Source organism: Neoarius graeffei, chromosome 10, assembly GCF_027579695.1.
Source record: "Neoarius graeffei isolate fNeoGra1 chromosome 10, fNeoGra1.pri, whole genome shotgun sequence".
NCBI classification, from domain to species: domain Eukaryota; kingdom Metazoa; phylum Chordata; class Actinopteri; order Siluriformes; family Ariidae; genus Neoarius; species Neoarius graeffei.
This window is the reverse complement of record NC_083578.1, coordinates 90,648,983-90,661,299: the sequence shown is the minus strand read 5'-3', so window position 1 is coordinate 90,661,299 and position 12,317 is coordinate 90,648,983. Positions and strand designations below refer to the sequence as shown.

Here is a 12,317-nt window from a genome sequence, read left to right as displayed (position 1 = left end):
TTTGCTTTAGGCTTCAGGCTGTTGCTGTGTGTTTGCCACTGAATGCGCACGACTCTTCACTTCTCATCAGTAACCTGCAGGGAAATGGACTGGAGCAATGACTACCACTTCACACATTGACCTTTTTGTATGAATTTTTTTGTAGAATTTCATTTTGAATGGAGCTACAGTTTATCGTACCTTAAAATTATCAGGACGATCGGACTGCATTTCCTCCCAATATGTAGAGCCACAGTTAGAACCTTGGAGCTGTGCGTTGGGAGAAGTAGATCAGTCTAGATGGCTACGCAAGGCTCCCTCAGACCAGAAGGCATCATGGGGGAATCTGTGAACAGCACTGTGGCGTTTCACCCAAAGAAGCAGAGGACTGACAGCAGAGGGCACGAGGGTGATTTTGGAGTTTCTCTGGAGGAACTGAGGAACCTGATGGAGGTTAGAGGAGCAGAGGCACTCCAGAAAATACAGGAGACCTACGGGGACATTGAGGGACTCTGTCACAGACTAAAAACTTCTACAACAGATGGTGAGTGTACACCATGATCATTCCCAAACCGAGTGCTGAATGCTGAACTAAACACTTTCTAAGTGGTACTAGGGGATTATGGCTGGAGCTGGAGGTGCTCTGGCTGGAATTAGGGGTTCATGACTGATGCTCATTGGGATCTGGCTGGTACTTCTGGGTGGGAATAGGGAGTCTATACCTAGGTCTAGAATTATTATGGCTAGAACTAGTTGAGCTGTTGTTGAAATTATGGGGTTTTGGCTGGAAGTAGAGGTTCTCTGGCTGGAACTAGGGGGCTTATGGCTGGAACATGATAGGCTCTGGTTGGAATTAATGGGTTTTGACTGGAACTAGAGGTTCTCTAGCTAGAACTAGGGAGCTTATGACTGGAATATTGTGGGTCCTGGCTGGAACCAAGGGGGTTTTAGCTGAAACTAGAGGTTCTGTAGCTGGGACTAGAGGTGCTGGTTGGCACTAAGCGGGTTATGGCTGGAGCTAGGTGGCCTTAGGCTGGAATTAGTGGGTTTTGGCTGGAACTAGAGGTTCTCTAGCTGGAACTAGGGTGTTTATGGCCAGAACATGGTTGGCTCTGGCTTGGATTAATGGGTTTTGACTGGAACTAGAGGTTCACTAGCTGGAACTAGGGGGCTTATGGCTGGAACATGGTAAGCTCTGGCTGGAATTAATGGGTTTTGGCTGGAATTAGAGGTTCTCTGGCTGGAATTAGGGGGCTTATGGCTAGAACATGGTGGACTCTGGCTTGGATTAATGGGTTTTGACTGGAACTAGAGGTTCTCTAGCTGGAACTAGGGAGCTTATGGCTGGAATATTGTGGGCCCTGGCTGGAACCAAGGGGGGTTTAGCTGAAACTAGAGGTTTTCTAGCTGGAACTAGAGGTGCTGATTGGGACTAAGTGGGTCATGGCTGGAGCTAGGTGGGATTAGGCTGGAATTAATGGGTTTGGGCTGGAATTAGAGGTTCTCTGGCTGGAACTAGAGGGCTTATGGTTTCAACATGGTGGGCTTAGGCTGGAATTAATGGGTTTTGGCTGGAACTAGAGGTTCTCTAGTTGGAACTAGGGGCTTATGGCCAGAACATGGTGGGCTCTGGCTTGGATTAATGGGTTTTGACTGGAACTAGAGGTTCTCTAGCTGGAACTAGGGGCTAATGGCTGGAACATTGTGGACTCTGGCTGGAATTAATTAGTTTTGGGTGGAGCTAGAGGTTCACTAGCTGGAACTGAGAGCTTATGGCTGGAACATTGTGGGCTCTGGCTTGAACCAAGGGGGTTTTAGTTGAAACTAGAGGTTCTCTAGCTGGGACTAGAGGTGCTGGTTGGCACTAAGCAGGTTATGGCTGGAGCTAGGTGGGCTTAGGCTGGAATTAGGGTTTTTTTTGTAAGTAGGAGGCTTTAGTTGACACTTATTTGCCTATGCCTAGGACCAAGTGAACTTTGTCTGCAACTAAAAGGACTCTGGCTGGAATGTAGGGGCTTGTGGCTGGAACTGGGTGAGCACAGGCTGGAATTAATGAGTTTTGCCTGGAACTAGGGGGCTATGGCTGGAAGTAGGAGGTTGTAATTGGACCAATAGGGGTCTGGCTGGCAGTTATTGGGTTATGGCTAGAAATACATGAGCTCTCTCTGGCACTAAAGGGACTCTATCTGGAACTAGAGGTGCTCTGGTTAGAACTAGAAATGTCCTAGGTTGCACTGGGGCATTATTGCTGGAACTGATGGGTCTCTAGGGGATGTCTTTCTGTCATGAGGACATCTATGACTGGAGCTAACAGAGCTTCATCGAAAACTAGTGTCTTTATCTGCCACCAATCAGTCTGCAGAAGCAGCACTTCTCTGGTGTATTGTGGGACTGCGCTGTAATGTGTTATGGGTTAATTTCCCTGTTGCTCCCAGCCAATCAGGGCACAAAGTACTGGACTGACATTAATGAAGGGTGACTGTCCTTTGGCTCCGTCACAATCTAGTGAGCTAGTGTTATGTGGAATGTGCTTCTGGTCATCATGCAGGAGTGTGTTCTGTGTTTTTTCATACTGTGACACTGCAGGCCAAAGTTTTTAATCAATATTAACTACAGTAAGGATTTTTTTTAATCACGATACAGCTTCATGATACGTGTGTGTGTGTGTGTGTGTGTGTGTGTGTGTGTGTGTGTGTGTGTGTGTCCAGTACCTTCTCACACCCACTAGATCTCCCTGACTCTTACTGTTGCATTAATATTCTGCTTATTTACTGTTTTATGCTCTGATGAATATCTTTGTACTCCGTTGTGCATTAAACAGGAATGCTACTAAATCCAGTTGTTCTTGGAGATAAACATATTTAAAAACTCATTTATAAGCACCTGAGTAGAGGAACAGAGGATAATTCGGGGCACGGCCTATTGTTACTATGGAAACAGCAGGTGAATGATCTACCTTTCAGTCACCTATTGTACAGTAACACTGTTGAAGAAATGCACTTACACAGGGGCTGCTAAAGAAGCACTGCTTACTCATGGTATTACAGAACTAATAGGTATATAGCAAAAATAAATAAAAAAATAAAGATACAGATATGTTGCTATTTATAATTAAACCCGACACAGCCAATTAGCTACCGTAAGTAAATTTCAGTTTCAAAAAGCTGTATAAAGCTCACCAGCTCATAAATAGTGTCTTTAATTCATTTTGTATTTTAATTTTTTGTTATTTTTGACCTAAACACACACACACACACACACACACACACACACACACACACACACACACACACACACAACTGACTGAACAAGTTACTGAAGGGGTTGATTTGGCTCAAAGTAATACAGATGTTTTTTTCTTGAAATCATCAATGCTGAAAATAGTCACATGATCTGATTCCTGATCTCTGATTGGCTGAAACTGAGAAGCCATTAGGCCATGGGGAAGCTATGACCTAAAGGTTAGAGAAGCAGCTTTGGGACCAAAAGGTTGCTGGTTTGATTCCCTGGAGCAGCAGGAATGGCTGAAATGCCCTTGAGGAAGGCACCGAATCTCCAGCTGCTCAGAACAGATGAATTGCTTAGGGCTGGGCGATATGACCTAAAAAATTATATCGCAATATTTTCTGACATTTTCACAATAATTATATTTATCATGATGCATATTATGGTATTAAAATAATGTTCAAAGAGAAAAGAACATGACCAAACTGCATGTGCAGGCTGTTCGTAAGTATACGGACGCTGGGGAGCCAGGGGGTGCTTACGCACTCTTGTGCACACCTGCGGCCAGTTCATGCCCTGCAAGAAATGAAAATATCTTTAATATGGGTGAATTTATTTAATATTTCTTATTAGAAGATTATTAGAACTCAAATATAAATTTACGTAGCTTACTTTTAGATGCTTTTCCTCTTTTCAAGCTTTAAATTGTCTTATTCTATTGGCAGATAATTTTGCTTCTTTCTAGAATTAAATGCTTAAAATTAGCAAAATTATCTGTGAATAGAATAACACAATTTCAAGCTTGAAATGAGGAAAAACATTTAAAAGTAAGCAAAATAATCTTATATTTGAGTGTAAATCATCTTCTAATAAGAAATATGAAATAAATTCACCCCTATTAAAGATATTTTCTCTTAACAAGAAATCTATTTTGCAGCGTGCTCATCACACACCAGTCATAAACACGTCGTTCCCAACACGGGCTGCTTGTTCATGAGCTCCAAGTGCTGTGTTTTTGCTCTCATCTCCAGAACTTATCTGTATTGGCTTTTTGTTTTTTTTGTTTCTTGTGTTTTGGCCTTGCTTCTGTATTTTTTTCTTCTTCTGTTGCTTCCTTTTGGGTTCATAAAGCCCTGTTTTTTCCACCTGTGACCTGATGTCTGCTCCTCCATCTCCTGCTACTGATGTCAGTCAGATTGTACTGTTAGAGGTCTAATATTTATAAGCTAATTCTACACATCATTTGACATTATACAGAATCTTCACTGATGTATTCATGGAGGTAAAAACACTGTTTCTGGAGGAAATTGTCACACACACCATATTCAGTCGTATCCTGATAATGATAATTTATCAATTTATCGCCCGGACCTAGAATCGCTTGCAGTGTTGCACTAAAAAAAGTTGTTAGTTTATGATGAAATTTAGAGAGATCGACACTGTTACATGAATATGATCTGCTAAAATACTCTGTTGTGTAATTAATTTGCGCTGGCAGCACTGGTGCAAACTGTTACTCTCACTCAGGATCTTTCTACTTTATTCTTCTTAATCTTATTCTTCTTATTCTTATTCTCCTAACATTTTTAGGGTGCTATTTCTCCCTCAGTTTTCAACCAATCATCACCAAATCTCACATGAAGAAGAATACCTCTGAGCTGAATTATGTTGCTATGACTTTTGGTGCTGATCTGGATCACTGAACCGGAATGATCCATGAAAAACAGGATTTTTTTCAATCACTCACAACTCTGTCAATTTTTATGATTTTTTTCATTCCTTTTTTTTTTTTTTTTAGGGTAGCAGGGTGCAACTTTTCCTCACTAAGCATCATTCTCTATCTCTTACCGTTCCGGATCTATAGGGTATGGTGACCAGACGTCCCAGTTTGTAACAGCTGTGACTTTAGTCACAGACTCTATCTAGTTTCATGTTATTTTATTTAAACAAAACAAAAAAAGTAAATCAGTATTATTTGATGTATTTCCACCAGATTTATGTTCAATATAAAATTTCCGTGATGGTGCCCTGTGAGGAGCGATCCCATCATACACACTGGTGAGGAAATGAGGAATTATTTGATCAGGCGTTTGATTCAAATAAAAGGACATGATGTTGATCTTTACTGCAAAATTTCCTGAGCATCTCCACAGCGAGAAATGTGTGATCTAACACTGGCGATGGAGAGATGGAAAAAAGAGGCATTATTGATTTTTTTCCAGTAGTTTGACTGAAAGGATGAAAGATGCTCTTGTGACTCAGGGAGATGTGTTAGAGGAAGAGTTGATATCCAGGAAATCCAGATTGATCAACATCAGACGAGCTAAAAACAACACAGCTCCACCAGCTCACAGCCTCGCACTCTGCCTGCTGATGAGCTCATCTCCTCTCCTCTCCTCTCCTCTCCTCTCCTCTCCTCTCCTCTCCTCTCCTCTCCTCTCCTCTCCTCTCCTCTCCTCTCCTCTCCTCAGGGTGACACATCAGCTGGTGGGTAGAGGGACACTTTAGAGGAAAAGGTCTCAAGCTGAGGTTAAAGCATCTAAACGTCGCTGAATATCCAGAGCGTTTGGGTGAACTGATGTGAAATGTTACTGCGAGTTAAATGGAGATGTTTCACGCTGCATTCGTGCAGGATCATAAATAAAACAATGGACAAATTTCTACAGTGAAATCTGAGCGCAACAGAGCTTCATTTCTTCAAACGAACACAACAGTTTTCATTACAGATGATGTCACTGTTATATAACAACTTGCTCCGCCCACTTTTTGCTTTAATGACAGCGTGCACTCGAGCTGCATGGACTCCACGAATTTGTGCAAAAACCCTATAATCCATTTTAGATCAAATGCACTGGAGTGTCGTCTGATCGCACGCTTCAATAGAAGAGATTAGACACTAGGAAAATCTGACCTTTTTTTTCTACAAAGGTCAAAGTCACACACTTAAATCAGGAACTAGAAATGGTGCAGAATCTTCGATATTAAATCTCATCTCATCTCATTATCTGTAGCCGCTTTATCCTGTTCTACAGGGTCGCAGGCGAGCTGGATCCTATCCCAGCTGACTACGGGCGAAAGGCGGGGTTCACCCTGGACAAGTCGCCAGGTCATCACAGGGCTGACACACAGACACAGACAACCATTCACACTCACATTCACACCTACGCTCAATTTAGAGTCACCAGTTAACCTAACCTGCATGTCTTTGGACTGTGGGGGAAACCGGAGCACCCGGAGGAAACCCACGCGGACACGGGGAGAACATGCAAACTCCGCACAGAAAGGCCCTCACCGGCCACGGGGCTCGAACCCGGACCTTTTTGCTGTGAGGCGACATCGCTAACCACTACACCACCGTGCCGCCCTCGATATTAAATATTCAACATATTGAACATTTCCTTGTTCAATTTAATTTTATATGTATATTTCAAAAATTCTAATAGGGCGGCACGGTGGTGTAGTGGTTAGCGCTGTCACCTCACAGCAAAAAGGTCCGGGTTCGAGCCCCGTGGCCGGCGAGGGCCTTTCTGTGCGGAGTTTGCATGTTCTCCCCGTGTCCGCGTGGGTTTCCTCCGGGTGCTCCGGTTTCCCCCACAGTCCAAAGACATGCAGGTTAGGTTAACTGGTGACTCTAAATTGAGCGTAGGTGTGAATGTGAGTGTGAATGGTTGTCTGTGTCTATGTGTCAGCCCTGTGATGACCTGGAGACTTGTCCAGGGTGAACCCCGCCTTTCGCCCGTAGTCAGCTGGGATAGGCTCCAGCTCGCCTGCGACCCTGTAGAACAGGATATAGCGGCTACAGATAATGAGATGAGATGAGAAAAATTCTAATATCTTCTGTTTATTTCCAATTTTAATTGAAAAACATTTAAAAATCCCAGATTGTCAGTTAGTGTGATCTCAGACGTTTGGAGCTCACCAGACGTCTGCTGTTAGCCTCGATGGCATCAAGTGACTCTGACTTACATGAATTAGAGGAAATGTTTATGAAAATGTGTTGAAATATTTATTGGATATGGACGTCCTAAATTACAGACCTGGAATTGGAACTGTAGGGCGGCCAAGGCTCGGAGTTGCAGGAAATTCATGTCCTTTGAGGGTGATTTCTCCAAAAGGTTTTAGAACTCTTGGATTAATCCGTAATAACTGATATGCCGGGATCACATTTTGTCACAGAAAATCTGCAAGTAAATGTATAAATTATAGAATGATTGGATGATTGTAATGATATTTTAAAAAGAAATAGTTCTCAGATTGTGTGGATTTATTTCCCCTTCAGTTCAGAGAATAAAGAGAGGAAGAGAAGGTTAGAGCTATTTAGAGAGAGAGAGAGATGAGAAGGTGATGAGCGAGAGAAAGGATGAAAGGGAGAGAGGGATGAAAGAGGAGAGACCAGAGAAAGAGGGATGAATTAATGAAAAGAGGATGAGAGGCTGCTGAGGGTGGGAGGTCGGCTTTGGTGAAAGGAAGTCACACTGACAACCATCTGCATTTTCTCTCCCTCTCTCTCTCTCTCTCTCTCTCTCTCTCTCTCTCGCCCCCTCCCCATCTCTCTCACTCTCTCTCTCTGTGTGATTTTCTCTCTCTCTCCCCCTTCTCTCTCACTTGCTCTTTCTCTTCCTTTCTCTCTCTCTCCCTCTCCCCCCCCCCCCCCCCCCCCCACTGTATTAGCTGTATATCAGTATATTAATTGTCTCTCAGTAACACACAGCCTGATCTCAGCTCTTGATTCTCCCCCCAAACCCCACACCAGGTTTATGGGACGTTCCTGCTGACCTGGAGAGACGACGGCAGGTTTTTGGACAAAACTTCATCCCTCCAAAGAAGCCAAAGACATTTCTCCAGTTAGTCTGGGAGGCGCTACAGGACGTCACACTCATTATCCTCGAGATTGCTGCCATCATCTCACTCGGCCTGTCCTTCTACCGACCGCCGGATGGAGAGAGTGAAGGTAAACAAGGTCGCGATTCTGGAATGAAGTAAATTCATCTGAGTGGCTCTTTTACAGCCGCAGGTGTGTTTTATCTGAGTTTCATCACATCACTCGAGTTCATCTCAAGAATGCTGAGTGTGATCACCACATACAAGAGGTTTATTCACTCAACTGCATACTGTACATTATTATTATTATTATTATAGACTACTACTCTACTTATGATACTTTATATAATTATTGATGCTCTTCATATTTAATTTATCTAAACTGTTGTAAAAACATCACGCTAATAAAATACACAAGTTTGATTGTAAAACTGTGTTGAAAGTGAAATCAATGACAACAGAAATTGTTGGTGGGATTTGCATACGTTCGTGTTATGGACTGATCTGATCATCTATAAATTCCAGCGAGAGTTTACATATTCACCGATTTCATCTCCGTGTGATTAAACTCACATCTGATTGGTGTTTGCACAAATTTGAGCATCATAATTTAACAACCTGAAAAGTGTTTGATCTGCAGTTATTAAATAATCCAAATCAATAGTAATATACAGTAATTAATTATTCTAGTAAGTATTGTATCTCGAAGAAGAGTGACAGTAGATAGATAGATAGATAGATAGGTAGATAGATAGATAGATAGATAGATAGATAGTCACAGGAATGGTGGTGCAGTGTTTATCACTGTTGCCTCACAGCAAGAAAGTTCTGGGTTCGAATCTCGTGGTTGATGTGGCATGTTCTCCTCATTCCTGTGTGGGTTTCCTCGGGGTGCTCCAGTTTCCTTCTACAGTCCAAAGACATGCCTTTGAGTTCAACTGGCTGCTCTAAATCCTCCAGAGGTGTGCGTGTGATGGGTTTTCGTCTCTCTGGCCTGTCCAGGGTGAACCCTGCCCCTCACCTGAACTCAGCTGGGATTGGCTCCAGCTTCCCCACAATCCTGACAGTTAAGCAGAAGAGCTATTGGATAAATAGTCACAGGATGTAATTTGTAATTGTGAATACATATGTTATAACATAGCGTAGCAAGAAATTGTAGCTATGTTATAACATAGCGTAACTAATCCCTCTCTCTCTCTCTCTCTCTCTCTCTCTCTCTCTGTTCCCACAGTTTGCGTTAGTGTGGTGGACGGAGTGGAGGATGAAGGCGAGGCTGAAGCTGGATGGATCGAGGGAGCGGCGATCCTCCTCTCCGTGCTGTGCGTGGTGTTGGTCACTGCCTTTAATGACTGGAGTAAGGAAAAGCAATTTCGCGGCCTTCAGAGCCGCATCGAACAGGAGCAGCGTTTCAGCGTCGTCCGGAACGGCGTTGTCGTCCAAATCCCTGTTGCTGAGATGGTGGTTGGGGACGTGGCCCAAGTCAAATATGGTCCGTAGCAAACCTTTATGTAGTTAAATTTAAAGCACACAGTACAAAAAGAACAACATGTGTTAGGATTAGGATACAGAGTTCGTTTTGGGAATTAAGATTTAAAGTTGGAATTAAAGGAAAAATAAATTTAGACCTTAAGTGTAAATGTAGTTGATAAACCAGGAGATCTTTTTGCAGTGCAGCATTGAGAATAATCTAGCTAACAAGCAGGGATGAATTACTGACCATGGCCACTAGGGGGCACTCTGTGAGCACAGATTTTAAGTGACTTTAGCCATTAAGTTGTCACATAAAACATGATACATTACACAGAACATGATCAAATCACAGGATCTGAAATAAATTGAGAAATGTTGTTGGTGTGTGGCTCTGAAATTGTAGCCAATGAGCCGTCAGTCAGGTTCTAACTGTTTTAACTGGAGCTAGATACTATAATATACTACACAATACTACGCTATACTATACTACACTACACTACACTACACTATATTAGAGCTAGATACTATACTATACTACACAATACTACACTACAGTATCTTTTGTATCACACTAGAGCTAGATAAATATATGTTATTTACCAGCTGGGAGGTCCATATTGTGGAATACCGTGACGAGGTCTTGAAAGTACTGAGCGAGGCCCTCTGGGCCGAGGTCAGTATTCAAGGCCGAGGTCACGGTATTTCACCATATGGACCGACCTTAAACTGGTAAATAATATATTAATTTTTTTCTTTACCAAATTCTAACAGAAAACGAGAGCACCCGAAAGGGAAAACCAAGCCGAGCCACCATTTTGAATCCTCATTCACGGTTGTAATGCAAATTGCTTCCTCCTCGGTTTACAAGTGCACTTCCATGGCAGGAAAAATACTACATTTTGCCGCCTATGTAGTTCCCTATTTATACAAAATTGAGTCATTCAGGATTCAGCCATGTTTTTGCTCAGCGTTAGCAACAGTTACAGGTTTTTAGCTTTCTCCTGAAATGTTTTCTTTTATTTCTTCTTCCTCAGGGTAGTAAAACTCGCTTTCGCTGTGAACACTGTCGTTATCGCTATCCATGCTGTGAAATTAATGCTATTCTCCTGAGAAATGCGAAAATAAATGTTGACAAAAATTGCTACTATGTTTGTTGTTGTTGTGAATGAGCGAGTTGCCAGGGTCCGTAACTGGGGTCCATACCGTAGGATATGGACCCGCTCGCCAGCCAATCAGAGCGCAGGATTTGATGGAAACCAGACCATGAAAAAAATAATATATTATACGATACTAGAGCTCGATACTACACTACACTGTACTAGAGCTAGATACTATACTATTTTGTATTATATCCCTCATCAACCAATTCCCATGCAGGGATTGGCCAAGAATGGCTCATGTGACATAAAATAGTTCTACCATTGATTAAAGGTAGGCTGGCTTTTGGATTTTTCAAGTGTAGGTTATAAAAAGAATTTTCCCCGACACCCAGTTATTTTTTGTTTAGTGACCAAAAGCTACTGAATTCGAATCACATACTTCCAATTTAATTAGTTTTTTTTCTAATAGAACAGTTAATGAATGTAGGGCCATGTGGCCCGAAATTCTCTGCTATTTTTTCCTGCTTCACCATGACCCAATTCAAAATATTATGTCATGCATCACGTGGTGGGCTTTCCCCGTTCACACAAGGCATTGTGGGATACAAATTTGAAACAGGAGAGAAAAATGGAGGACATGAGTGTGCGAATGAAATGTGAAAGAGCGACTACAGTAACGGAAAGAAAGCGAGAAGAAAAGACATTATGTTATATATGAAGGAAAGGAAACGCAGGACCAAACTAATAAATATGGGCGCTCAGCGAGCACCTCGGTGTGATCAGCTGTTCGTTTAGCGACAGAATGATGGAACTGTCAGTGCATGCTCAAAGGGAAACCTGTAGATGGCAGTAATGTAACACTATGGATGCCAGCTGCCGTAAAACGCAAAAGAAGAAGGTAAACCTGCACATGCGCACACGGACTTCCTCTGTCTGCTTGACTGCATGAAGCGAGCGATTTCATGCACATTATTTGCTTTAATCCCCTCAAATTAAATAACTTCCCAGCCACAGAACGGCCTGATATTTTGTGAGATATTACAGAAATATCTTCTTCTTCTCCGTGCTCTCACGGAAGGCAGTCACATTCTCTCCCTCTCCCTTCCCTTATCTTTCCTGCTTCTGCTTCTGCTGTCTCGTCTGTCTAGTGTCTATATTTCTGAGAGACTCTCTCCGCATTGCTCTCCGAACTAAAACCCATGGAATTGATAAACTGGTCTCTTCACGCAATTGACACAATCTTCTCGACGAGAAGCCTGGGTTCGGGGGAACCCGCCTGTCCTACTGGAACGTTCGCAGCCAGCTACACGACGGATGCGTGGGAGCGGTGGTGGGTCATGTGCCTGGCAGTTCTTTCTGTGGAGGACATTGAAGACATCTACCTATTCGGAACCATGATTACAGGACTTTTGCTGATTGGATTAGGCATTGCCCTGGTTTATCGAGGAAATCAGAAAACGGTGACAGCTGTTCAAAGCCCCATAAAGCTGCCCGACATGATTGAAGCGGTGGGCAGAGCTGTCGGCACTCGGACTGTGGCTATTCAGAACTTGAACTGCAACGTGGATAATATCTTGGAGAAGCTTTCAGCTTTGCAATGGAAATTAGATCGTTTTGGAGACCAAGATGGACATACAGCATAGGCGTAGGCATGCAAAAGAATGCGTCTGCTCGCTAAGACCAAACAAATTCCAATCTTATCTATTTCAGCTCCCTAGCCAG

General features: G+C 42.8%; 1 protein-coding gene across 1 annotated transcript in view; it reads left to right on the top strand.

The window, feature by feature from the left end:
- Positions 1 to 315: 315 nt before the first annotated feature.
- The window catches only part of atp2b3a (ATPase plasma membrane Ca2+ transporting 3a), a 57,267-nt gene continuing 45,265 nt past the window's right edge, over positions 316 to 12,317 (top strand). Inside the window, 3 exon segments of the mRNA XM_060930955.1 lie at positions 316 to 523; positions 7,958 to 8,155; positions 9,257 to 9,514. Of these exon segments, the coding sequence (XP_060786938.1) occupies positions 316 to 523; positions 7,958 to 8,155; positions 9,257 to 9,514 (664 nt within the window).